This window comes from Symphodus melops (genome assembly GCF_947650265.1).
Source record: "Symphodus melops genome assembly, chromosome: 1".
NCBI classification, from domain to species: Eukaryota; Metazoa; Chordata; class Actinopteri; order Labriformes; family Labridae; genus Symphodus; species Symphodus melops.
In genome coordinates this window covers 6,469,927-6,497,309 of record NC_136691.1, presented here as the reverse complement: position 1 = coordinate 6,497,309, position 27,383 = coordinate 6,469,927, and the positions used below count along the sequence as shown (strand labels likewise).

Sequence of the window (27,383 nt, the reverse complement as noted above, 5' to 3'; positions counted from 1 at the left end):
GAAACAGGAGAAAAGAAGAATAACATACTAACTGCTTATTTGAAACTCACCCCGTGTCAATGCAATGTGAAGCTACAAGCTAACTAAAGCATACTAACATCAGCCCGCTAACACAACAATGCAGGCCACAGGGGATGGCAGCTCAAGCCGAGGACAAAATTGCCCGCCGTTTGTGCTTAATCATAGTGTGTACTTATTGATAACTCATTTCTGTGAATGCCAGGGGAGGGGGGGTTGGAGGTGTGTCGCTGGAGATCAGAGGAAGTGTCGCCAAACTGCAGTTTGTTTTGGGGTCATGTTGGCGCTCAAGGGCGACTTATACTGGACCAAAACGCTGCTTATTCTTCTTTTAAAGTGAAGGTAAGGAGTTTTGAGCTGGTTATGAAACAAGCTGGACTGTCTATGAAGATTTTGTTATCTTCCTTTTTGGTCATGTTTTGTACAGTCTGAGATCAAAACTTCACAACGTTTTATGAATCTGATTGGCTGAATGTGGTTGAGATTTATCCCGAAGGAGCTGGTGGGGGATCCTGAGACTAGATCTTTTAAAAACTACTTTTTTATATAATTACAATTATAAATGTAATTTATATTCATCAATATAATTTCAAAAAAATAAAAAAATAAAAAAATTGAATATTACTTTTACAGATCCTGTTATGATTTTCGCACTCCATAACTCAAATCCTTGAAAAGGTGTTTCAAGTCGTAAAATCATTAAAGCTAAAGCAGTAAATGTTGACATCTCTAATCTGAGCCATTAAATAATGTGCATGTAAAATAAGTGTTGCTAAATTGAATTTGAACCAGAATATTGTTTTAATTAGCTCTGCTGTTTTGTTTGTCCAATATTCTTCACTAATAAGGAAGCTGGAGATGTAAATTGACAAAGAGATGTACATAAAATGCAATCTTGTTTTCAGAATTTAATCAGAGAAAATGCTGGATAAAGTGTGAAGTAAAGGAGAAGTACTTCTGATTTATACTTGAGAAAAGTGGATATTTTACTTCTGTGTAAGGAAGTAGAGAAACCGGATTCTCCAAGCTGTCTTCTCCCGGAGAAAAAAGTCATCCTGGCCATGTATAGAGGTAACCATGTAGTTTTATTTCCCTTTATACATGTACATGTTTTAAGGGGGATTGTTGCTGCACATAAAGTTCATGGAGAGAGAGATAGTTTCACACAGCTTTCTTTGAATCAGCACTGTACAGGATCTTTAAGAAATCCTAAATGTACACATTCCCCGATTATCACACTGAAATGTTCACTCCTGCTCAAACACACACTTCATTGGTACAATATGTTTACTTATCAGCTATATATACTCAAAGTCTCAGTTGGAAACGATCCAAGACAATTACGTGGTCCTGGACAGAACCGCCTCTGTCCAGGAGCAGATAACTTCAAGTCCACAGAGCAGGACTCTGCTCAGTTAGCGAGGCTGACCATCCTCGTGCTGATGTCCCACAGTCTCTTGGCTGCTTGCTCATCTGTGGCTTTATCCATCAGCTGCTCCTCCTCACAGTTAGCGAAACACTTCCCCGACACTCCCTCCACCTCGGGGGAGCAGGCCAGATAGAGCGGAGTCTGTGCCCCTTCCAAAGGACTCTTGAAAAAAAGTAGCGAAGCGAGGTAGAAGAGGGGCTTTGCAAGGAGAGGGATTTGAACATGCCTGCCCAGTCTGGTCCTCACGATGCCCGGGGTAAGAGCATTGACTGTGACCCCTGTACCCTCCAGCTGGCGGGAAAGTTCCAGTGTAAACAGCAGGTTGGCCAGCTTGCTCTGACTGTAGCAGAAGGACTTGCTGTAGTGACTCTCACTGTTCAGGTCATCAAAGTTGATGTGGCCATATTTGTACAGCTTCGAGGAAACCACAACAATGCGGCTGGGAGCGGAGGACTTCAGACGGTCCAGCAGAAGGTGTGTGAGGAGGAAGTGGCCCAGGTGATTGACACCTAGCTGCATCTCAAACCCTTCCTCCGTCTTTGTGTAGGGACACTGGTACAGGCCTGCGTTGTTGATGAGCACATCAATCTTGGATTCCTCCTGCAGGGACAGAGCAATTTGAACATTATATCTGCCTTTTAAAAGCCCTCAATTCATCCCTCCTGGACAAGTTTTGTCAGTTTTAAATCCTGAATACAAACTACATATTATTAAGATCACCAAGTGACACCCAGTGGTTATAAGAAGTAAATACTGCTTCTTGACAACGTTGAGGAAGCTAACATCAATGGAAGGAAAAACTGTTTTGCAGAAATAAATATTTAATAAAAGATCTATTAAGTTCTCAACAATGTTTGTTTTTAGGAAATTGTGTTAAAAAAAAATATTACTGGGACAATTTGACATTAGATAGTCTCTATATGACAAAAACTGGTAATTATACATTATTAACATTTTGATATTTCTCACTAGAAGAGATTTAAGCACTTTTATATTTAGTAGTTTTATTAATGTCATGTACTCTAGTGTTGCTAGTGTAAAGACTAACACGCCGCCGTGTATAAATAAAATAAAAAAAAGCCAGCCAGTAGTTAAAGAGCATATTGCAGGTTAAAAATTTTTTTGAATTAATATTTTATATAGTCTGTTAATGGCTGTAAAATAAGTAGGTTATTTTTTTAATATGTTCTACAACACACAAGTGCTCTAATTTAGAGGAGAAAGTGGCTGTTTTAGCATAGCCGTTTAGAACGTGCTTTTTTTTCAACAACGCGTCATATGACGTAACATGAGGGAGTCCCGTTCTCTGACTCTGCTTTGATCGGCTTCATGCGTCTGTGTATGAATGAATGAATGAAGCCTTTATTGCCCCTGGGGGAACTTGTCTTGCACCGAGAGCATCAAACACTTTACAAACAAACATTTAGAAGGCAGCACAAAAGAATTAAAGCACAAAAAAACAGGCTAAAACATGATTAAAGAGGTGTGATGATACGTGGTAGTGAGTGAGAATAGACAGGATGCCTCCCTGCAATAGTTTGTAATTTGCGCTGCGCACATTCAGGTGCACAGTGTAAGTGGCTTGATTATTCATAGTGTGTTTTGGTGAATTATTCCCACAACCTCAGAAACGATCGAACAGACATGTTGAATATTTCGGCATCAGACACAAAAGCGTTTCCTTATTAATGATTTAAATCTCTGGGTGTTTAACATAAAATATTATATACACAGACAAGCGTTTAATGATTTGATCTGCTGGAATCCTCTGTTATATTCTCTAGTGTGAGCGTAGTAGACACCGGACAGTCTGTTTTAATATATGTAGTCATACGATTTATTATAAATCCAACTCTGTTACAAGAGAGCGCGTGTGTGTGTGTGCGCGTGTGTGTGTGTGTGTGTGTGTGTGTGTGTGTGTGTGTGTGTGTGTGTGTGTGTGTGTGTGCGCAGTGGGGAAAGACGGAACGCGCAGTTTGGAAACGAAACGAAACACAACCTTTACTTCTGTCGGTCCTTTATCCCATTAAAACTTTAAACTTTTTGTAGTAGCCTAATATATGTGCACACATTAAACTGTGGAGTGTGTGTGTGTGTGTGTGTGTGTGTTTGTGTGTGCGCAGTGGGGAAAGACGGAACGCGCGGTTTGGAAACAAACAGAAACACAAGCTTTACGTCTGTCGGTCCTCTATTCCATTAAAACTTTATACTTTTTGTAGTAGCCTAATATATGTGCACGCATTAAACTGTGGAGTGTGTGCGCTGTTGTGCATGTTTGTGTGGATTACGTGCGCTGTGAACTCACGTCAGGAGAATCCTGCAGCATACACTGTATTTTCTATAACAACGTGAGCACTGGGCTGCATGAGGAATAAACAATAAAGACATAGAGCTGCATTTGCACAGGCCGTGTAATCGGGTTCTATGTCTGTCTGTCTGTCTCTCTCTCTCTCTCGCGCGCGCGCACAGCGCGGCACCGTAATACGTTGTACAGATTTGCCGTTTTTACAAGCAACTCCCATACAATGTAAAGGTGAATGATCGGCACTTGCACCTTCTACAAATAGTTTTTTAATTGATTGAATGTGATTACAAACTTTATATATGCTGATGTGAACAAAGCACGAGCCCATATATGGCGAGCTGACACCTGTCACTCAGCAGGACGCCTGCTCCGGGTCTCTCCTCACACCACAACTTCACTTCTCTCCTGAGGCCGTTATTCCTCTAATCCTGCCTGTTTCTGCTCTCTATCACATCTAACAGGTTCAGAATAATAAGCCAGTGGACCATTATATGTAAAGGAATACATATTTTCTTCCCATTTATTGACGGGAGTGACACTCGGATCCATGATTTTCTATGTTAAACAGACGGGGATTCAGCGGGACTCCCTCATGTTACGTCACAGCCGAATGCGGAAGTAAAAAGCAAAGACGTGCGAACACGTACTAAAACGTCTCCAGGAGACCCTGTGGGTTATTAATTTCAGAATTTCTTTAAAAACAGTATTGTTAACGTATTTTCCTATGATTAGTTAAGTTTTGTCTTTAACCTGCAATATGCTCTTTAAAGGGAGGTGAGGGGCAGCACTGAAGTTCAGCACCACGGACAGTCCCAGTGCAGCCTATACACACCTTTATCTGTTTATTATTGAACATGACACACCTGGAATGACCTAGAAGAAGACATTTTAAAGGTCAAATGCACAGCAGCTTGTGAAACTAACTCTCCATGCAGTACACGTGTAAATGTATTCATCTGAACTCACCTCATTAATCTCCTCACAAAATGTTCGGACTGATGTGAGAGAAGCGAGGTCCAGGTGTTTGATGACGACCTCCCCTCGCTCTGCTCCCGCTTCTTTCTTCATGTCCTTGGCCGCCTCTTCGGCGCTGTTCTGGTCCCGACAAGCCATGATGACTCGGGCATGGAGCTTCAGCAGCTCCCCGGCCAGGGCCTTTCCTATCCCGCAGTTAGCCCCGGTAACGATGACGGTTTTCCCCCGCATAGTGTCGGCCGGATAACGGAGCAGTTTCACAGCTGTCGGTCGGGGGAATAAACGCCGCATGAGGAACAGCACACCACCGCCGACAACAGCGGCTACCAGCACCGCAGTGGCCATTAAAGGGCGATGACGGGTCAACGGGTAAAAACTCTCCTCGGTGTTACGGTGTATTATGTATCCACGTTACAAAAGTACCCCGGAAATACTCCTTACTTATTCCAATTTGCAGATAAACTACTTAGGCGTAATAAAAAATGTAAATATTTTATAAAAACACATCGACCATCGTATAAAGAGCATATGTCTGCAATTAATGAAGTTAACACATTAAGTCTTTTTCTTCTATGGTCGAGAAGAAACAAAGATGGAGGGCTAACTAAGCTAGCGACGTTAGCAACTTAGGTTAAATACTACTTCCGGGTTAAACATAAATAAAAAGTGATAATCTATTTTTTGCATTCTTGGTTTAAATGTATTTATTTTGACTCATATTCATCACCCATTGCCCTTTCAGAATCAGCTGTATGCTTACACACAACACACACACACACACACACACACACACACACACACACACACAAACAATAATAATAAAACAATAATAATAATAATAATAATAATAATAATAGTAATAGGCTAAGTGGAAAAAAGGAAGGTACATTATATTAAAATATAAACTATCATGTATCGCAAACCATCACATATTAACCACTAGGTGGAGCTGTTCAATCACAAACGTATACTATAACGGCACAGCTGTTGGTAATTTATATTGTGAAGGTTTACAAGTCTGATAAGTTGCTGTAGGCCTAGCAAATATGTTGCATTGTAAGTAAAATAAAGAGAGGCTCCAAAGATGTTTCCTTCTTTTATTGCAGAATAATACAGCCAATACAGATGATGCCCTTGTGTTTAAAATCTCTCAAGGCCTTCGTTTAGGTTGATAAAGGGAGCATGTATAAAATAGGTAGCATAATAGGCCCTCTAGGGTACAAAATAGTAAGTTTGGTAAAAAAAAAAAACATTTGAGGCCTTGTTTGTGCACAGGTGGCTTCACAGAGACTTTAAGGTCACTTAAAGTTGCATAATTATGCTCACACTTTCTTCCTCTTTTATTGTAAAGTATCGAGACTATGATTGGCCTGTGTTCGTTACAAAGTCTTATGATCCAGCCAGATTTACACCAGACAATTTTCAGCCGGCTGCGTTTGACTCATAATAATGAAATAGGCTCCAGTAATGACGTCGTCATAGAGGGATTTGGAGCACACTCTCCTGTTGCTCCAGGAAGAGCTTGGGAAGAAACGCACACACTTAGGTTTCACTTAGGCACTCAGACTGTGGACATGTTACTTCACTTCCCCTAAGCTCGCTTGTGCTTCCAGTTGCCTCATACCTCCTGTTAGTTTCAGCGTTTGCTTCAGTTCCTGTTACATGATGGCTGAAACATAGAGTTGGCGAGGACAATGCGGGCTGTTAAAGTCAGTCTTCACCGTCAATGTTCGGGCGACAGTGAATCTTATTTTGTATCTTGATATCTCCCAGCTCTAAATGAGATTTCTTTGAGCTGTGTTAGCGGGATAAAAGAGATGCATCCCCTTCTCGTCCAATTCATACTGGTTTGGATTTCCTCCATTTGTAAAGGTAAGTAGCCTTAAACAATTAATTTCGTAGCATTTTTTGAGTAGTTTTTTTTAAATGATGTTTTCTTTTAGTATTTTATTAGGGAAGCATGATGGTACAATCTTTAACTGACCTTATATCTGACAAGTCAAAATGCTCTTGAATGTGGGAGTTGTGGGAAAAGCTGCTTTTGTTTTCATTTCATAACATAATGATCACTGCTGATGTCAGCTCACGTGAAGAGCAGACACATATCCACAGGGAAACACAATTTCACACAACACCAACACAAAATGTCCTGCAAAATGTCAGAAGTTTGGATTTCTAGAAAACACAAAGTGTTATTTTTTTTTATTCCTGCAGGTGAGCACGAGAGCAGATGCAATGTTGTCCCTACAGATCCGTACATTGAAGTGGGATCCGATATCAACATAGTGTGCCACACTTGTGTCAATGACAAGGTCTACTGGACGCTGAAAAACAGAGAAATTGATGAGACCCTTTCAAAAATCATTAACTCCTCACACACAGTCCTGTCACTGAGGAACTTCACTGAGCACAGTGCCACAGTGGTGTGCCGTGAAACAGCAACAGGGGATATCATTGGAGGTACCACCATCAAGACATATTGTAAGAAATATTTCTTCACTATAATTTGACTGAATATATTGTAGTAGCTCCTTACCAAACAAACTGTCAAAACATATGGTAGTGAGAAATTGTCTTTTACGCTAAATGTTTTTGAGTTTATAAAAAGAAGCAGCTTTTGGTAACTATTGAGTTTTGCACCTATTAAGTTGCTGATGATTCAAAAGAAAACAATGATACTGATATATAACCCCCCTCTCATATGTGTATGAACCTCAGAGACAGCATTAGAATGTAATAAAATAATTTTGAAAAAAAAAATTGCACTTAGCCTTGGGGGTATGCCGCGGTGAATACCTAATGCATCTGACCTTGCATCAGCAAATCCAACATGTACAACTTCACTGCCACTTCAGCAGGACCTGAACCAGTCCAGCACCAAGACTTCTCAACTTCAGTTTACGTTTCTCTTTTTTTAGCAAAGCCGAGCAAAATCTCCTGCTACTTTGACTATAATAATCAAAATGCGATTGGTGGACCAGAACTGCTTACGTGCAACTGGGAGCATAAGATTAATCCTTCAAAAGAAATACACTACACTGTACTGAGGTTTGTTTCATTTTTATACTTTTGAGTATAAACTAACTTAGTATTTAGCCTTTGTGTTGTTATTTGTAATACATCTTTAACATTTAACATGTTTTCCTTTTTCAGCTCCTCAGAGTCAAACTCTTCCCAGAGTGAAATCTGCAACTCTCAAGTAACAACGTGCACATCAGAATATAAAACTATTTCTGATAAAATAAACCTGTTGGACAGGTTTTACGTCACTGTGAGAGCTAATTCTTCTGTTTTTGAAGCTTATTCTGAAACTCAAGAATTTAACCCATATAAAATATGTAAGTAAAATAAAGTACTAAACTACTAATAAAATGTGTTGAAAAAGTACATATAAAGATTTGTAAGTGTTCTAACAGCCATTGTTTCTTAAATATCCTCAGGGAAAATTGTCCGTCCAAAGTTACATGTAACTACCCGCCCTGATGGTGTATTGGTTAGTTGGACCCAGAGTGCAGCAGAAGGTCTCTGTTACTGCCAAGTCAAATACAGCAAGGTATGTCCCTTTTTGATTTTCTTTTCACTGCAACATTTGGCAGGAGGTGCTCTGGCCGACTAAAAAGAATCAATGTTTTGTTTTTGGAGACTTCTCTGTAATTATGCATATAACAAATCGGAACTCATCAATTATATTTTATAACTTCAGTTAAACGTAGTGTACCATGGAGATTGATTTTGGTCAGAGGGGACACAATAGGAAAAAAAAACAAAAAAACTGGTGAAGCTGTTTTTGATTCTGCCTTCTTTCATTGCAATTCCTTCGATGGCTTCATTTACACCATTTGTGGTTCTGTTTCAGGTTGCCAATTTCAGAACTCCAGAGGTAAGCACACATTCTCCCTCCAAATGATCCCTTATCGACCAAACAAAGCTGTACAGTACGAAGCTTCAGACCTTCTTCACTTTAGTAGAATTTAAATGTATTAACTGAAAGCTTTCTGTTTTTCCAAGTGGTCGATTGATAAAACTTTAAACTGTGAAGAAAGGGGAAAAATAACCATCAAAAACTTGGAATCCTGCAGCACCTACAAATTTTCCATCCGCTGTGCTTTAGAAGAGGCACCCTGGAGCGACTGGAGCCTCGAGAAAAGAGTTGTGACCAAACTAAACAGTAAGACATCCTCTGAATCAATAACACACGTGTGACATGTTACAGATAAATATAGAAGAACTGTATATATATATATATATATATATATGTATATAAGTATATTCAATGTGAATGTCTCTCGTAGTCGTGACTCTCTACAACGAGTGACAAGTGCAAGCCCCACTGGCTGTGTTGTTGTTGGAGCTGTGTTTACGTCATGTTTACACTGACTGGACGGCAAACTCCTCCCCTTGCGTATAAAATCTGTTCTAATCAAGGACTTATCACGAAAAGAAGAATAACATACTAAAACAGTATTTTACAGCATTTTGTCACAAGCCAAAATTTTTCTAAAGAACAAATAACATACATTGACAGGAATGGTGACTCAAACACATAATAGGATTACTACAGAGTCAATGAGGAATCATTTTTATTGAAAAGTTAATAATCACAGGCGCTAGTACTTAATGAATCTGAATAAAAGATGACTCTTTCAGTGACTGATGTCAAGGTGCGTCTTTGGAGGAACATAGCCGAACCAGAGAAGCATGGATTGAGAAGGGTTCATGCCATGTGGATGGTAAGGAATGCTTTACTTGCTCTCTTTATTCAGCACATTTGTGAGAAAAAAAAAACTGCAACACGTCTTTCAATTTCCAAACTTGTACAAACAATTGCAAACAATTTGTAATTTAACTTCAAAAAACAAAATTTCCAATGAGACAAGCTCCCGGTCTGATTTCATAACCTCTGGTTTTTGTGTTGACACAGGGGATTCCTTCAACATGTCAGGACACATTCACCTACAGGATCAAGCTGATTCCCTCCAAGCAAAACATGATCGGAACAAATATCAATGAAACTATATGTGGCAGTTCAAGTTTTGATGTTGATGTGAACCAGGGTGCACACACAATCATTCTCCGGGTCTCCCATAACGACACCGTGTTTGCAAAGGACTCTGTTTATGTTCCAGCCGTCAGAGAGCGTAAGTAAATATCGATGGGTATGCACAATGAATGCATCACAGTGCTTCGTCTTAATGGAACAGTGATTTCCACAGAGGCATGTTGGTGTTTTGATATTGTTCAATTGACGTCTTTTTGCTTGTTCTCACTTGGCAGGCCTCCCTCAAGTTACCGACATCCAGACAACAGTCCTTGAAGGTGTTATTCAGATTAGCTGGAAGGCTCCGGTTCAGCCTGCCAGTGGTTATATAATTGACTACACCCACAATGGAAATCAGTACTACTGGAAGGAGAGCACATACACTAATGTTACACTGACTGGTAGGAGAACAGAGAACAGACGTGGAAAAAGCTTTTCGAATATTAAGTACGTTCAGAATAATACATGAAATGAGGCTTTCAGAAGTAACCTCATCATCTCCTCTTCCGTGCTGATTCATGTCCTGTGACTTTACTTGTATGACAATCAGATCCATTTGTGTGTTCGGTTTAATTGCCTTGGCTGATGGGAATACTGACTTGTGTCAGTAATGCATTATCGAGAAAGATTAGTAGTGTTTCAAGAACTGTGACTCATTTCTCAAGAGATGGGATACGCTGCAATCTGCTCTACTATGTTCTTCCTCAACAAACACATAAAAAGTATTTCACACGGTACAGATAGCTGCAGACATCCTCACCTTTTCCACCTTCCTTCCTGTACAAAACTTCAACTTATTTTAAATTGTCTTCCAGATAAAATGACTAAAACACTCAATTAGACCATGGATGAACCATTTGCCCTTATGCCCTTCACTGTATGCTATCTCTCTCCTGGAATTAAAAAAAAGGGGGAAAAAAGGGAAAAGGCCCAACAAAACATCGTTAATAGCGAATAATTATCCGCCTCATTTTGGCTCTCAGAGAACTCTAGGGGAACACCACAGTCAGCAGAGAACATGAATCCAATATAAAATGTCAAATCAAAAGTTTCAATAAGATATTGAAGCCTGGATGAAATGGCTATCCTAAAAGCTTCAATTCTGACAAAGATGAAACGTTAAGTACGACAAGTAGTACAAAGAGGATCACCTCTCTGGCTCCCTCTTGTTGTATGAGGTATTTATTGTGTTATACCAGTATCGCTAGTGTGGAATTGTTAACTTTGTTTCATTGTTGTGTCTGTTTAGTTATGTGTCAGGGTGATGAAATAGGAACTGCTTTCATTGGATGTGTTTGAAAAGTCCCCTGAGGGGTGGTCTGCGTTGAGGCCAGACATGGAAATAGATATTCTCCTCCTCATTCATATATGACTTTTTGTGTTTAAACAATCAAACTCAATGGTAGATTTTAATTGTCATCTTTCCTTTGCGACAGACCTCTTGGATAAGAAGCCATACAACATAACTGTAACTCCCCTCTTTGGTGACAAGACAGGTCATGGCACACAAGCTCTTCAGATCTGCTCCAGAGTCGGAGGTAAATAATGCACTTTTGTTTTCTTCACAGTTATATTTTTTATTCTATTTCAAGAGGGTACTGTTACTGCCATCTTGCAGACGCGGCAAAGTCCCTCTGGCCCAGTGAAACAACTACAAAAATTAAATTACTCCTTAATTCTCTTTGCAATAACCATTTTGAACAAAGTCAAATAGAGCCTTTTTGTTGTTTTTAACAGTCGTCTAATGTCTACACTTGTGCTTTTATTGTTTTATTGTATTTTCTGGCTCGTGGTGAAAGCCAGTTTATCCTTGGATAAACAGTTCAAGAGAGACTTTTGAACCAATCACAGACTCTCAGGGAGTTTATAGAAGCTGTTTAAAGTGTTCGCAGTCTGATTTTGAAAATATGATCCCTGCAGATATAGGGAACGTCACTATCAGCGATGTTCAGGCATATGACAAAAGTGCTTCCGTGAGCTGGGAAGTGAAGTCCCAGGAGGCTTGCAGCGGGGATGTTGTAAGATACACCGTCTTCTACCACACACAGAAAGGACCACAGCTCAGTAAGGACCCCGCAGACTCGCTTAATGTTTGCAAATCTATTGAAGATACTCATTTTCTCTTCTTTTGATGACATGTCTGTCCTGCTCTTCCTCTAGACGTCACTGTAGCTAGAACTACGCAGTTCATCTTATTGAAAGATCTGACTCCGGATACCCAATACCACGTATACGTCCAGGCAACAGCGCTTACTGGGACAACCCAAAGCAGTGAGTGGCTGTTTAGGACCAAGAGATTTGGTGAGTAGGCTTCATGTAAGGCTTCATGTTTTAACCAACTTTCAGCCCTGGTAATTTTAAAGCAATCTACAGAATAAGAGTTTGGACAGTTTGCCTGACTAGGGACAAAATGCTCATTTAAAAGACATGCTTGCTAGGGTTTCTGCAATCATAGTTCCTGGCAGGTAAATATTTCCACATACAGTAAGTGAATGATGTTGAGTTTGGTTCGCTAACACTGATGACATGTCTAAATAAGCATTTAGTCAGGCTCAGATATCTTATCCCTTCTCATCAGTTGTGCTTTGCATGCTTTAGCATGTCAGGTGAAATGTGAAGTTGGCTGAGATTCTCAGCTGTAATGTGTCATCAAATCATCCTTCATTCCAGCATTCACAGCCGTCAATCTGCACATCCATCCTCAATAATTATTGTCAATAATAATGATTAACAGGATGAGTAAGATCCCAACAACTCATGTGATTACTCACCAAAACAATATCTTCAATTATCCAGCTGTGGTAACAAAATGCTCCTGAAGTATCTTGTCACAGCAAGTTGAAACATTTTTTCTTTTCATAACTTTCCAATGAGTGACACTTTGCGGTTATTCAATGATTGTACTGTCACATTTTTTTCCCCAAGAAGTGTGTTATTTCTGTGAAATGAACTAGAGCAACAACATTGATTTCTCAACAGACCCGAGGCGCATCACAGCTCTCCTGGTGTGTGGAAGTGTCTCTGTGCTTCTGCTGTTATCTCTTGGATTATGCTGTGCTGTTCAGTAAGTTTAAGTCTTTTATTGCATCAAAAATAATCATGTCTACTTTGATAATTTCTTTTTATTGTGCCCTTATGATTAAAAAAAAAAAATCCTTCTAGGTGGAAGAAGTTCAATGAGAAGCCGGTACCAAACCCTGGACTCAGTTCTGTGGCGTTGTGGCCATCAGCATTTCAGCAAGAGGTGAACTCAAGTGGCTGATGGAGCGAGATGTGTCAATTAGAGATCATTGTTGGGCAGGGACGACAAATAAATAAATTGCTTTTCTCAAGTGATAGTATTGAAAGAGAAAAGATGTGTTGCAGTGGTATGTACCCATAACCCAATTGACCTATTTGGCTGTAAATAAGAGTTGAAATAAAGATGAACAATTAAAAAGGAACATCACTTCGAAAGAGTTTCAGTAATGAAACAATCAGAGTAAATGTTATAATTGTATTCACGAACATAAAGTGATACATTTCAATTTCAAAACCTCCCATGCACTTCCAGGTATCAAAGTCATTTCATTTTGAATGTATTGTATGAAAATTCACCAGGAAGCTTCAGATTTTAAAGTTTAATGGATATAAAACACGGGAGCGAACAACCTGTTTTGCATAGTTGCTTCCTCAAGTTTGCTCTCTGAAAAACTTTGTTACGCCAGTGTTTTATCTGCATTCAATTAAATTGAATCTGAACACAATCTGGTGTCCTGGTGGATTACTCTGATCTTGAAAAAGTTGTTATACGTTTCTTTATTCAAGGTCATACACTCCTTTTCAACCTTTGGAATTTTAATGGTCCTATTTTTATGATCACTGTACCGTGGTCATCAATGTGTATCAAAGGTTTTATTTCCTGTATAATCTACTATATTGTCATATTTCAAAACGCGACACCATTTGTATTTGTGTTCACTCTCTCTTTGTGTGTGTGTGTGTGTGTGTGTGTCTGTCTATAGGGAAAATACCCTGTTGGGCCATTCAATAAGCCACATGAAAGCCGCTTTGACAGAGTTTACCCAGAAGAAAATGAGGGAATGTCCCCTCGTTCACAACCTACAAGCTCAAAAAGTAACATAGACAGGGACCAGACGGAGGAATACACAGTCCCAGACGTAGTTCCCGCTCCAGACTTGCAGAACAAAGACCCATGTGAATCTAAAGACATGCTGTATCCATCGTCTCCTGAAGAATCCACAGTGCTGCTTCCTTCAGAGAGCAACCAGCTCAGCCCGTATCGAAGTCAGAGTTCAGTGGAAGGTCCTGCACAGCAAACCGGTAAACAAAGTAAGCGGGCTGCAGTGAAACAGCAAGAAAAGACAACACCTGCGACTGTGTATGTCACTTTGGACATGTTTGAGCAAGACAACGGAAGGTCAGCAGAAAAGGCAACATAAGACATTTAAAGGGACAGGATAAACCATGAAGATTTAAATATCTTTGTATTATTCTGTATCATTTTCTTTTACAAACGTGATACTATGGATGAAAACAGTTATAAACATAACAGCATAAAAGCTGCATTATGTCATAAACTTGTGCCTTTGCAGCGTTGGTTTTATGCAGATTTATAACCAAATATCACCCCAAGTAACACTTTAAACTTAATTATACAATGCAAAAAAACTGATTCAGAAAAAACGGCCAAAACAAACATGTACATTTACGTCAAATCACATTGTCAAGGACTGTGCATGGATAGCATGCTGGGAATTTATGCCAACTCTGAAAATCAGTAAGTGTTGCAGTCCCTGTTATATATATTATGGTATGTTATTTATTATGATAATATTCTCATGTGTGCACTTGTTACTGTATAAACCCATCTTGTGTGAAACTGGAAAGGCCGTTCGTCCTTGCAGTTGACTTCTCAAACTAGGAAAAGAAAAGTCTTGTATCACATAGATTTGTTCTCAACTGATTGTCTAGCATTTATTGTACTGTATTTAGTGTAATCATGCCTCTTTTGTGTACACCAAAAGCTTCAGAAACTTGCCCTTAATAAGCTGTTGACACGTCTTTGAAGGATTTATCATTTAATTTGTGCTCATTGCACTTGTTTTTTTTTATTTGTACAAAATGTGTTAATTAAAAATGAAACTGAAAAAAATTAATACATATTCTCTCTCTTTAAATCTGACTTTAGTTTTAAATACACTAATGTTATGGATTCATTTTAGTTTCTTGTCTTTTTGTTGTAGTTGTTGTTGTTTTCCTTCATGTTCTTGTTGGTCCTTTTATGCCTGTGATATAATGTTAAAAAAAAATAATGATGAAAAAGAAGTAAAAAAAACCCACAACAACATTAACTTAAAACGGAAAAGGTAGGGAGGCTATCTGCGGTCGCTGCCTGGACTAACACAATGTCCGTCTTCTAACTGGAAGCATATGCTATTTCCGCGTGTTGATTTCAAAACATGAGCACAACCTGTGATTTTATCCCTCCAGATAAATATTTGTTGTGTTTTCTGATTTTTTTTCCCGCTGTGTTTTGCACTTCAGAGCCAACGTACAACAGTGCTGTAAAAATGTCCTGTCCCAGATATACCTGAGGGCGGCGGTGTAACGCCGGGTGTTATCTGAACTACAGATAATAACAATCAGAAGAAGATGGCTAGCTAGTTTAGCCATATCTGGCTAGCACGTTTGGTTACTGAATTGATGTAATGCTGGCTAATTGCTAATAATCCGGATTTAACAAGAAGAGTCCTTATTTATAAAGTCATTTTCGGGATGCTGATTTATTTCTCATAGCTGTAGCAACCTGTCTCGCCTAAAAGCTTGCCGGCCCGTCAGAATGTTTGCAGAGCTTGAAACTGCTGGACAGTTCACCTGAATCAGGTGCTACAGGGCCGCAGATCCGCGGTGCTCGCGTGAAATATAACCGGACGGAAGCCTCACCTCTCAGGCTCACTGAACCAAAACCTGTCCCCAAGATGTCACATACCGGACCCCCTCCACGATGGCGGAATTGTCCTAGAAGGGGCCAGCCTGTGGCAGGTGAGGAAATATATCACAGTTTATTACAGAAACGTGGTTTTATTTACAGAATGCTATTGCTATCAGCTAAGTACATGATTGGGTTGCAATTTAAAGACGTCGCAAAATATGCTTGTAGGGCATGCCTATTTTTGAGTCCTCTTTTATTCCGATATATCCGCCGTTTAATTTCCTTCATCGCCAAGACCTAAAAAATAGCACCAAGCCTAAATCATTCATTTTAAGGTCAAACAAATATTTTAAGACTTCCATCACAACAACGTGTGCTGTCAACATTTAGATAATTTCACTCAAACTACGCCAAAATTGGTGCTTGAATGGCACGCCGAATTCACAGGACAACGCTTACCAATCAGAAATGCTCAGGTATCTTTTAAGTACAATTCAAATGTGCTAATTGCATACAGATAAACAATGTCTTCTCATATTTCTGAATAGAGTTTGGTGTGACGTCGTTGTTAGGCTAACATGACGCTTGTTGCTAGGGGCTGCAGAAGTTTCCCTTTTTCGCTGACAGTGTCACAATGATTTGCGTGTTTTTTTTCTTTATTAATTTATCTAATTTACAAAAGTCAAGTGTGTGGTTGGCGTGCTGTGCTTTATTTAATTTTATATAAATATATATAAAATAAATCAAAGGCTACCGAGATGGCTAGCTTTGCACTGTAAGCATCACGTGTCAAAACAAACCAGCTCCTTCAATTGATGCTGCTTAGTACGAAGCAGAATCGGGTCCTAAGTGTGTCAGAAAAAACACATCTAAAATTTAGGACATATATCTCGAAAATTTGCGAGAATTAAGTCATACATTTACGAGATTAATGTCATTTTTTTAAGTTTAATTCTGAAGTGCAGCAGCCCCCAGTTTAGGATCATCTTAGCCTAAGTAGTCTGTAAAAAAAAAACCAGGAAAACAGAAGTTTTCATTTCAACTTTCAAAGACTTCTTTATCTGCCAAATGATGTATGAACAGGATACTAGCTGTCTCTGCACATAAGCTACTGTAACAAGGCAGACAAGTGCAACAGGCACACAAGTGCAACAGGCACACATATCACAATAGTTCTTGTGTTGGGGATTTACTCATGCAGATGTTAAAACATCATTTGGTTAAATCAGGGGAATTTCAAAAGACAATTATTTTCATGGGCAATTCACAAAGTCCTTTCATCAAGACGATTCATTCTGAATGTCCATTGTTTGTATGCTTAAAGGGATGCTTCACCCATTTGCATGAAGCTTTGTATCATTAGAAACATGGTAGCAGTGTTGAATGGTTGTGAGTCCAGCCCTCATTTTGCCCTGAGACGAGAAAAAAATGTTTTTCTTTGCCTGGAAGTTTTCTTCATGTGATGCAGTATGACGCTTTTTGCATCACATGAAGAAAACTTTCAAGCAAAGAAAAACACATTCCCTTCAGAAGTTGTTTTCATTTTGACAGATCATCTAAAACTGTTATAATATCCTGAGCATCATTCCTACTCAGTTGCAAGAGCTCAGTTAGGACCATGAGATTCAGGTTGAACATGTTCAAACTGTGTGCAGATCATTTGACCCGTGAGATAGAGCTGACATTGAGGTCAGAGCTGTGTGGTAGCTTTCTTGCACAATCTCTTCACAGTCCTACTTATGGCTTTGTGCTGCTGACATGCCATTTACCTCATCAATTGTGAAACCTATTTTAAAGTAGGCTTCACCAGATACTGCAGGTGACTGTCTGCTCTTCTTTTACCCTTCAAAATAAGACATCAAACCATAGACTGAAACAACAACTTTATTCTTGTTAAGTAAGAATATTATCTCGTAAATGTACGACTGTATTCTTGATCATTAATGATTTTATTCTTGAAATGTATTTTTTTTAAGTATCCCTAATATTCCACAACACAACCCATCTCCTTAACACATGAATTTAAACCTGTCACAAACTGTGACTAGCTGCCCTTCCATGATATTCAGACATGCTAAAAGAAATTCTCTTCCTGTGCTGTTTCAAGCTAGAATAGTTTGATTTCATGTGATTTTGATAGAGATTTGAGGCAAAGTAAAAATGGTTGACAACATTTTAGAGTTTATTAGTTTGGATTTTGAACTATTCAGTGTTGAAAATGGAAATAAAAGAATCTCATCTAGACAAATAAAATGCTTCTAGTGAGCCAATTATCCCATTCCTCTTGCCCTACTTGAAGTACATACTTTTCTGCTCAAGATCATCGTTTTTCCCTTCCAGGTAAATTCTTGCCAATGAAAACGATGCTGGGTCCCAGATATGATGACCAGGTAGCAGAGGAGAACAGGTTTCACCCGAGTATGCTGTCCAACTATTTAAAAAGTCTCAAAGTAAGTAACTGTGAAGACGTGTTTCGACAAACATTTTACAAATGAAAAACATCAGCAATGCCTCATCCTCACTCTTGTCTTTTCTTGTTTTCTGTCTTCAGGTGAAAATGGGTTTGCTTGTTGATCTGACGAACACTACTCGCTTTTATGACCGCAACGACATCGAGAAAGAAGGCGTGAAATACGTGAAGCTTCAGTGTAAAGGGTAGGAGTAACCTCTTGGTCACGACACACACGTTGTTGTTGATTCGGTGGCAGCGTACTGAGCGGGATGTTTTGCCTTGGTTTCAGCCACGGGGAATGCCCTTCGAAAGAGACGACGGGAATGTTCATCCGGCTCTGTGAACACTTCATCGAGAAGAATCCCACAGAATTAATAGGTGAGAAAACCCACGGGGTTAACCTCAGTTTTTTTCACGTTAATCTTTCTCCTTCCTGTTTACAGTCGCAGCAGAAGGTCACAGAGCTCATGGTCAGGAAAGTTTGGAGTTGGAGGCTTTGATTTTGTTTTTTTTGGAGTAGAGAGGGCTGAGCACTGCTGCTATTTCAGCCGCTACGATGTCAAATCTGAAGTTTACAAGAGGAAACAAAACCCATTATTCCACTGCTTAAACACATTTACCCCGTCTGACTTTTATGATTTTCACTTTTGACTGGAAAATGACCACTTTCTCCTGCCATGAAAATGAATGAAATTGTAAGGCCCCGTGTCCACCTGGCGGTTTTTTGTCTCAGCACCAGCGGGTAGAGAGAGTTTTTAGCAGAAAGCGGCAGCCTGGATGAAAAGCGTCTTTTTAACGAGCGCTCTGCCGTTTTTGTGCGGCCGCGCCGAGCACTCAAGTTAAAAAAAATCTTGCTTTTTTTTTTTTATTTCTTTTCCAAAAAGGCTCTGCTGACGTCACAAGCGCTTTTTTTTTTTCAACGGACCAATCACAAGGTTAAAAGGCTGGTCCTTGTCACCTTGGTAACCAAAAACAATGGTGGAGAAGTTGGTCTTGGCCGTTTCAGTTTCATATTTCTTTCATTTTAGTAATTTTGAAATATGACTGGAACTGGGCTTCATCCAGTAACAACTCCCGGACTAGGTGGAGCTGTTCCCCGTATTGTTGTCGCCTATAGATCGTGTTGTACCCACAGCCTCCTCGCTCCCGGTCTGATCAGAGCCGTGATAGTGGGGCCGTCATTATGAAGCTCATCATCGAGACAAAGTAAGAATATTGGGATTATTGCTCATAGTAAAGGGAACAAACAATCTCAAATACAATAAAATATGCAGGAAAAAGTAACGGAGCCGTGTCGTTCATACAGCGGCTGTTATAAACAAACTGTTGTCATGGAGACAGGGCTGACGTGCAGCGCTTTTCTGCCTGGAAAAAACGCTAGGTGGACACGGGGCCTTATGCTCCACCCGAAAGATTTGGAGGATTCAAGCTGTCAGAAGTGAAAGCAGAAGTTGACTCATTTCCTTGAAGCTTTTTTTCTGCTTTTTTCAAATGTTATGAGTGGAAACAGATTCAACAGTTAACACGTAGTTACTCAATAAAGTGGAGGTAAAGAGGTTTTTTGTGCTCACTCCAGTGGCCAGACAGTCGTATATATATATATATATATATATACGTATATATATGTTCAGGAGATGAAGAAAAGGATTGCGTTGAAGGTTCATGTAGTTTAACATCCAACAGTAAACCCGAGACGCCCCTCCGCTTCTCTCTGTGAACACTTTAACGAAAGTGTTTTAAGATGAATATTTTTCAAAGTAGAACCCCGAGGAGCGACATTTATTTATCTGAACAGTTTTTTTTTTTATTACAGTACATTCACTTAAGAAGGTTGAAGATTATACCACAACATATTTTAGATAGTCTGCTTTAGAAGTCGATATGATGAGAGGGGGCAGTTCAATGAAGATGCTTTGTGTGTATGCACACACACTTCATGTCACCCCAGCAGACGTCGAGGCCCCGGTGAAAGACGTCTGCTCTGTCCCCTGCTCGTGAAGCGAACACGCACATTTAGTTCCTCTCATAGGTGGAGAATTTCCTTCTGTAGAGGCAGGGCATTGATCGGGTCACCACCTCAAATGAATGGTAGTGGAAACACTGCATGATGATACATTTCTAAATGTACTGTGGTATTAATTTGTGATCCAGACAAAAGTTTTATATACCTGCAACTTAAAGTGTGGCATTGTTTACGTCAATTAGTAGCAATACCACAGATGTCCAGTAGAGAGCAGTATTGCTTCAAAATTCACTGAGCTGCAAATGAAAATGGGGTTCAATGTTTACTTTTAAAAGAAAACCCATTTGTAGTTTCTTCGGTGGTCGTGTTTTATAATAAGATTACACTCTTAAACGGCAGGTCGGTTTCCAGGACAACCAGACCTCCGCTGATGGTCAGAGTAACTCTTTGTAGCACGTGGCGCTTAAAAGGCTTTGTCCCAAGGTTTGCTCACTTAACTTCAGGTAAAGAGATCCGGGAGCGTCGGCTCATTTTTAAACGTGCACGGTTAGTTGTCATTCCTCAAAAAGTTTTGTTTTGTCGTGATTCGGTCAACGTGGGAGTTTGAAACAGCGCGCTCTCTCTCCCTCTGAGCACCGTGTAGGTGATTACAGGTGAAAGGGCAGAAGTTCAAACATGAGCTGAGAAGACGTGATTTAAAAAGGAAAAAGTCTGCGTGTGGACACTTTTGTTCACAGCGATTTCTGCTGTAGAGTCTAAAAAACACATGAGGTATTTTACTGGTTAGATCTTTGAAGGCAACAGATTTAACAGTTGAAGCATGTCAACCAACAACGTACGGTACCTCTTTATCAGTCTGTAGTCCGGCTGTTTGTCTGGAGTCTTTCCTCCTTTGTCTGTGACGGCTGGATCAGAAGAAGCGTGTTGTTGTTTGCTTCAGGTCTAAGTTCTCCTTCCTGCAGAGAGCCGACAGCTCCCCGCTATATTCTTTACATTTAACTCTCATCACGGTAAAAATACTGTTTTCATTTGGAAGGCTGAAAGCTCCCAGCTGAATGATCGTCTGTGTCCTTTGACAGCAGCCGGGATGCTGCTGTGCCTCGCCTGCTTGTTGTCGGCTTTTCCACATAAAAGTAAACGAGTAAGGAGTGTCAGTAATTATAACCGCGTGGTTGAAACAGTTTGTCCCAACACTGTTTATAAAAGTCATCACATTGGAAACACTTCTGTTAATATCGGTACATCTTTGAGACGCTAATATCAGCCAACCACTAGCTGTATGTCTGTAGGCGTTTGGAGATCCACCTTCCATCACAACCATTCAAATTATTTACTGTACATATTAGCTGATGTGAAACAGCAGCATCTATTTCCCATTTTGGTTTTGATATCTTGAACAGCTTTTGAATGAAATCTCATTTAGCCTTTTTTTTCCCTGCCTCCCTGCAGCCTAAAAGGTTTTTTTTTTTGTAAAGGATGTGGATTTTGGTAGTTGGGCTGTACGTTCACACTGGTGCCAGCAGGGTGCTCTCTTAGACCTCACTCTACCTTCTGAGCATCATGTCCAGGTCTGGTCTCTGGTCCTAACTGCTGCCAGGCTCCTTCATCAGAAATGTTCGTCCAGCATCACGGCAGACTGTGTGAACGTCATCTTCAGTAACGTCCTGTTGTTAGCCAGCTGCTGATTGGGCTTTGTTGTCTCGAGGTATGAGAGTTTTATTCAGTGTTGTTTGAATCCTGCTGAGCACCTTCTGAAGGAGGCTTGTCTGCAGGAATACTAACTACAAAATAACGATGCTGTTTTGCAGATCTGGAGATCGTCCTATAATGGAGAACATGCACGATTTGAAATTTGTTTCTTTTATTATTAGAAATTCTAATCCTTCACTTCTTCCTCCTCCTTCACTCTGCGCTTCTCTTTACTTTTCCTCCATCTCTTGGCCCCCCCCCCCCCCCCCCGACTCTTTTTACTTGATGCCCTATCTCAAGGCATGGATCCATCCTCAGTGCATCTCAAAGGGCAGTGATGTTATCTCTGTCAGAAGAGGAAACACATCGGATGAGATCTTACTACACCCACAGGGCGAGCATGTTGTGCTTCGTTACATTGATTGTTCTGGCACTGAACATTAATACATTGAATATAAGATAGATTGCTGATACGACTTCCTGCATAGGTAGCCGTTGGACCTGACTGAAATGTAATATATAATGCACATTTAAATGGCAGTAACAGCTGTGTGCTCCCTTTTCTCCCCCTTTGAAGGTGTCCACTGCACGCATGGCTTCAACCGGACGGGCTTCCTGATGTGTGCGTACCTGGTGGAGAAGATGGACTGGAGGTAAAGGGCCCCTTCTCCCTTTCCAAGCATCTTTTCTTTTTTTTTTTTAGTTTCGCCTGGTATCGGCTCAGGCTTCACAAGAGAAACACACAGTGACCGAGCCAATCAGCCGACGACAGTGAGGTGCTAAATAATGAGCCCGCGCTGACCAGAGGAGGCTGAGGATGAGTCTTTAGTCAGGGGTGGAGCAGCAGTCTGAGGGAGCTGCAGACATAAAGCGGGGGATGAAAGCCCCTCCCTCCATCCAACACTTCCTGTCTCATAAATATTCTGAGAGCGCTTACAGCCCTCCAGTCCAGCTTCATGTGCTGCATGAGAATTTACTATCAAATGATCAACACAGATAGATATTAAGATCTTATTTACATTTCCACACTAAACAAAAAGTGAGGTGTTTTTTTTCCTGAATTATATTGATCTATAAAATGGAAGAAATATGTTAATATTTTTTAGATTTGGGACAGCTCTGATCTAGTATCAGTATCAGGTCAGATAGTGATGTAACTTCCATATTGGATATCAGACTGCTGGTGCAGATCCACATCACAGATCGAGAAAGATTGTTGGGCGCTTTAAACGTTGTCTCGCTTATTTTATTTAAAGCAGGTTGGTCCCATTGAGATTAAAAACTTCTTTTTCAAGGAAGACCTGGCCAAGACAGGCAGCTGCAAAAAAAACCCCCCAACATTACAGACAAATACACGAAGAGAGACGGGGTGCAATTTGCTCACATTCTGCATTATAATGGGACCATCTATGAGTCAAATCCAGGAGTCAGTCGAGTTGAAAACATCGGCGTTGATTCACCACTTTGAAGACATTCAGTCTGAAAATGAAGAAGTGCCCTCAAATTGTCTTCATCAAGACGTTCAGAGGAGGTTAAATGGCTCCTTCTGTCCAATCAAAGTGACCCGTGTGTTTGTGAAGCCAGCAAAATGCAATGCAGGAAACTTGCAAAAGAAAGAACTTCTAAACTATCGTGCAAAAGATCCATACGATATTAAAGTAAAGCTTTTAAAGGCAACTCTATGTCTGTGCTTTTCTGTCTCTTATCAGCGTGGAGGCAGCTGTAGCAGCTTTCAGCCAGGCTCGATCCCCCGGGATCTATAAGGGAGACTACCTCAAAGAGCTTTTCCGTCGTTATGGCGACGAGGAGGACGCGCCCCCTGCTCCCCCGCTCCCAGAGTGGTGCTTCGACGACGAGGACAGCGGGGAAGTGGACGATGACGGTAACGCTGTCGGCCAGGAGTCGGGTCCCAGCTCCTCCGGGTCAGCGCCCGGCAAACGGAAGAAAGAGAAACTAAAGCTGGTGAGATTTCCTGGAAGCTGCAGGAAGCCCGAGTCATGAATAGAAAACATGTTGAATTAATCTCCCTGCAGGACGCTGATGTCTTGCAGGGAGGCTGCTGGCTCTGTAAGAAAGTCTTCTCTTAAAGGATGAGACTCCTGTGCTCAGCTGTATTATCACCCGGTTCATTTGATGTTTAAAGTCAGACAACATGACACGTTCTGCCTCTTCACACTTCCCAGCAGAGGAATAATTTAGATGAGATAAAAGCTGCTTCTCTGCCTTTACGTGAAGCTCTCAACAGATCCGTTCGCAGAAATGGGACGCTTCGGATCATCTCCAGTTGCACATAATTAGGTTTTTGTTTACATTGAGCTAATGCTCTTATCCAGACTCATTTTGAGTGGCTGAAAGAAACGCCAGTTAAGTGGTACCAGCAACACACGAGCAGGAAGTGAGGAGGCAAAGGAAATGACATCAAAACAAAGCTGTTTTTGAGGCGTAAACGGTTGTACAAATGACACTTTTTGTACATCCAAAACAAAACAAACATGAATATTTACACACTGCTGTGATTTCAGGGAGATGTCTCAGGAATTACATAACTACCGGTAATTGATATTTCAGGATTTCCTCTTCACTGATTGGTCTAAAAATCTGAAGAAAGTTGGTAACCTGTTGATCGGCGTCTCGCGGGGGGGCTGGAAGCTGTTTGCATTCACACTGATGTTTCTCTGTCAAACATCAGGAATGTTTGGGAGCTTCCTGGAAGTGTGAAAGGACTATTAGCTTGTTGAATTGCAACTCATGTAGTGAAGCTTGTGAGTAGAGTAAAGGTGGAACACAATGAAGATAACTGTCGACCTTCACATAATCAGATCAGATCATAAACTCTGCCTTGATAAATGATTCTTGACTTTTGATGTTGAAACACTACCATGTGTTTTTTCAACATCACAAACTATGTTGATTCAGTAAATAGCATTGTGGGGAGGGGTTTCCATGTCCATTTATCAGGTTTCACCATCCGGCCTTTCAGGAGATGTTCGGAGTGGAATGGGACACAAAGCATTCAGAGATCCGTCTCTGGAGCTGCAATAAGTTTAAACCATTAATTCATCATTATGTTTCTCAGAGCTTAAGATGGAGTGATCAAATATTTAGTTTCATCCAAACAGCACTTAACACCCCCCCCCCCCCAGCCGTCAAAGATGTTCATTTAAAATTGGACACGGAAAACCAACAAATTCTCACATTTGAAGAGCTGGAGATGTGAATGTTGGCTGTTGTGATGATCGCTAATTCATTTCCTTTTTCTGACTAATTAACGGACTACTTGTTGCTGCGCCGATCCAAACTAATCATTCAGAGTACGATTTGAATACAACTAACGAACTTCATCGCTGAAGTTAGTTAGATTTCCAGATGGAAGCGTAGTGTGAGCCGGCGGGGGGGATGCAGCCCTCAGTGGATGTCTGATTCGAAACAAGCAAACAACAACAAGAAACTAGTTTGAGAGACAATCTGAGCTGTAATGTGTCCGGTGTTGACAGTCAGGTTGGTCTGAATATTGAGGCGTGTAGCCCCGCTGTGTTTTACTTCATTAAATCTGTGATCTCATGTAAAACATTTCATGAAAGGCTCAGTTGGAACAGAAACATGAAAAAAACCCAGCATGTTTTTAAAGTGCTTCTCAGACATTGATTGCAGCGTCACGACCCACCGCCTGAGAACCGCGTTCTAGATTGAAAGGTCAAGAATGTGATTTATATGGAAACGACGAAAGCTTCCTGTATTTAATACACAGTGTATTCCACTAATAACACTTTACATCATCACATCTGTTTCTCTTCAGATGGCACAGAGTCGATGGGAGAAGGTCATGTAGTAAGAGCTACGGCTCAATTAGGAAATAAAGAATGCAGACATGTTACATGTTTCATCCGTGTTCTGCACGAGATGTACAGGAAAAAAAAAAACCCATGACAGAACAGGGAAAGAAAAAGAGAAAAGTGGATTTAAATAAATTCTTGCTGTTGTCTGTGCACATAGAGCAGGGATTCATAAATCAAAGAAGTCGCTGATTTTGAAAGTGGGTTACTGTTTTCTTTTGCTTGTGTGCAGGAGGGTTAGGACCGTTTCTTTCAATTCAATAAAAGTTCAGCCTTCTGTTCTCCTCTCTCCTCCCAGGGTGCAGTATTTCTCGAAGGCATCACGGTGAAAGGCCTCACGCAGGTCACCACACAACCCAAACTCGGAGAAATCCAAAGAAGGGTTCAGGAGATGGCCGAGTGGGACAGGTAAGAAACCTTCCTTTTTTTTTTAATTTTATTTACTCTCCTCATACCCTGTCTGTGAAGCTGTGTCTGTGTACACACAGACGCACACGCTGCTCTACCACACTGTGCTAGCAGTGACTCATTTGTTGTAAAATCACCTTTTTTATTTTGAGACTCTGACACTCTGTGACAGGCAGCAGAGTCAGGAATAGATTTGTTCTTTTCTGGAGGAAATGTGCAGCTGCTGTTCTGCCTCTGCGTCTTGTCACAGCACAAAGAACGGTCCAGGATGCTATTTCTACTCACTGCCTTTTCAGAAGTTGTTGTTTTAACGGGCTGCAAGTTCCTGTGTGGACTCCAGCTGATAAAATATTATGATAGCATTAATGATCCCAATGAGCTAAAGTGGCATACACACAAAGTGATACTCTATTGTAAAGGTTGTGTAAAGCGTTCATTGAGTACATCATAAATTGTTGTCAATGTCAGAATTGTCTTCTGTGTAATTACATGTTTGGAAAGAAGGCGTTCACTTTCAGAGCCGGTAACAAGTCCCCATGGGTAACTTCCTGTTCACAGCACCGCTTCTGTCCAACAGACCAAAGAAGAGTTCAGAGTATAGAACAAACAATGTCGGACAACAATCATAAGTTCCCACTCTGGGCTGTTCAGCGTGGCCTTTTTGTTCAGGGCAGCGGCGATCAGACTCCTCCCGAGGCGAGCCCTCCTGCACCCCAGACCTCTGTAACCTCCGTCCTGAGGGAAGCGGTTGTTTACTGGGTTTGTGATTTTCCCGTTCTGTTGAGGTAGCAACGCGTGTGACGGCCCTGTTGTCGAGTAAAAACACGATTTCAAATGTGAGCCTTTTGTCGCCGTCACTGATGACGACCAAAAAGGCCGATCATTTCCAATTATTTCGTACAAAAGCTGTCGCAAATCTGTTCCGACCAATCAGCTGGCTGGTGTGACGAATGATGATACTACACAACAATGCCACACTTGCTTTAAACCAATGGGACACATGGAACATGTTTACATCATAGCTTCCCCCACAGCTGTCAGACACTCTGCTCTACCTGGAGACTCTGTCCTATTAATAATGAGACCTGTTATTGGCTCTTCTCTGTCCTCATCTTTGATTTCACATGAGCTGAACAACGGCATACTCGTCTTCCATTCTTCACACAGTCGAAGCCCATCACAGAAGCTGATTTAAAAAAAAAAAAAGGTTCCTTCTTGTTTCTGAATAAAGGGAGTCAGCCTAACTGATCACATCTGAGTTCTACTGTAATCAACTCCGGCTCAGTCAGTGTTTACTGCACTTCTTCAATGGTTTTTGATTTTGAAATGATTCCCCAT

The 27,383-nt window shown here is 40.6% G+C and overlaps 3 protein-coding genes across 4 annotated transcripts in view; 2 read left to right on the top strand and 1 right to left on the bottom strand.

Moving 5' to 3' along the window:
* Positions 1–1,084: 1,084 nt before the first annotated feature.
* On the bottom strand, positions 1,085–5,372 carry rdh14b (retinol dehydrogenase 14b). Its single transcript, XM_079370943.1, has 2 exons — positions 4,719–5,372; positions 1,085–2,047 (listed from the first exon to the last, which is right to left on the bottom strand). The coding sequence occupies exons 1-2, from the start codon at positions 5,070–5,072 to the stop codon at positions 1,430–1,432; spliced, it is 972 nt and encodes a 323-aa protein (XP_079227069.1). The 5' UTR covers positions 5,073–5,372; the 3' UTR covers positions 1,085–1,429.
* Positions 5,373–5,608: 236 nt separating this feature from the next.
* On the top strand, positions 5,609–14,924 carry LOC306822606 (interleukin-6 receptor subunit beta-like). Of its 2 annotated transcripts, XM_079341727.1 has the most exons (16): positions 5,609–6,599; positions 6,942–7,208; positions 7,646–7,775; positions 7,881–8,065; positions 8,168–8,280; positions 8,584–8,607; positions 8,736–8,895; positions 9,375–9,457; positions 9,649–9,865; positions 10,002–10,166; positions 11,202–11,303; positions 11,686–11,829; positions 11,926–12,066; positions 12,745–12,829; positions 12,928–13,009; positions 13,770–14,924. In XM_079341727.1, the coding sequence occupies exons 1-16, from the start codon at positions 6,545–6,547 to the stop codon at positions 14,205–14,207; spliced, it is 2,391 nt and encodes a 796-aa protein (XP_079197853.1). In that variant the 5' UTR covers positions 5,609–6,544; the 3' UTR covers positions 14,208–14,924. The 2 variants fall into 2 exon arrangements, with proteins under 2 accessions (XP_079197853.1, XP_079197852.1); XM_079341726.1 differs by lacking the exon at positions 5,609–6,599 and having other exon boundaries at positions 6,629–7,208.
* Positions 14,925–15,158: 234 nt separating this feature from the next.
* The window catches only part of rngtt (RNA guanylyltransferase and 5'-phosphatase), a 78,269-nt gene continuing 66,044 nt past the window's right edge, over positions 15,159–27,383 (top strand). The window contains exons 1-7 of the mRNA XM_079365353.1: positions 15,159–15,810; positions 18,041–18,150; positions 18,252–18,355; positions 18,442–18,530; positions 22,382–22,457; positions 23,514–23,766; positions 25,936–26,045. Coding sequence (XP_079221479.1) covers positions 15,747–15,810; positions 18,041–18,150; positions 18,252–18,355; positions 18,442–18,530; positions 22,382–22,457; positions 23,514–23,766; positions 25,936–26,045 — 806 coding nt within the window. The 5' untranslated portion in view covers positions 15,159–15,746. The remainder of the gene's footprint in view (positions 15,811–18,040; positions 18,151–18,251; positions 18,356–18,441; positions 18,531–22,381; positions 22,458–23,513; positions 23,767–25,935; positions 26,046–27,383) is intronic.

Bases quoted from the DNA above. Each gene is read 5' to 3' on its own strand.
- rdh14b (XM_079370943.1), bottom strand. From the start codon at position 5,072: ATGGCCACTGCGGTGCTGGTAGCCGCTGTTGTCGGCGGTGGTGTGCTG. The intron at 2,048-4,718 runs GTGAGTTCAGAT...CTGTCCCTGCAG, and splicing joins TTTGTGAGGAGATTAATGAG to GAGGAATCCAAGATTGATGT.
- LOC306822606 (XM_079341726.1), top strand. From the start codon at position 6,803: ATGTCAGCTCACGTGAAGAGCAGACACATATCCACAGGGAAACACAAT. The intron at 8,281-8,583 runs GTATGTCCCTTT...GTTCTGTTTCAG, and splicing joins GCCAAGTCAAATACAGCAAG to GTTGCCAATTTCAGAACTCC. The intron at 8,896-9,374 runs GTAAGACATCCT...TGACTCTTTCAG, and splicing joins AGTTGTGACCAAACTAAACA to TGACTGATGTCAAGGTGCGT.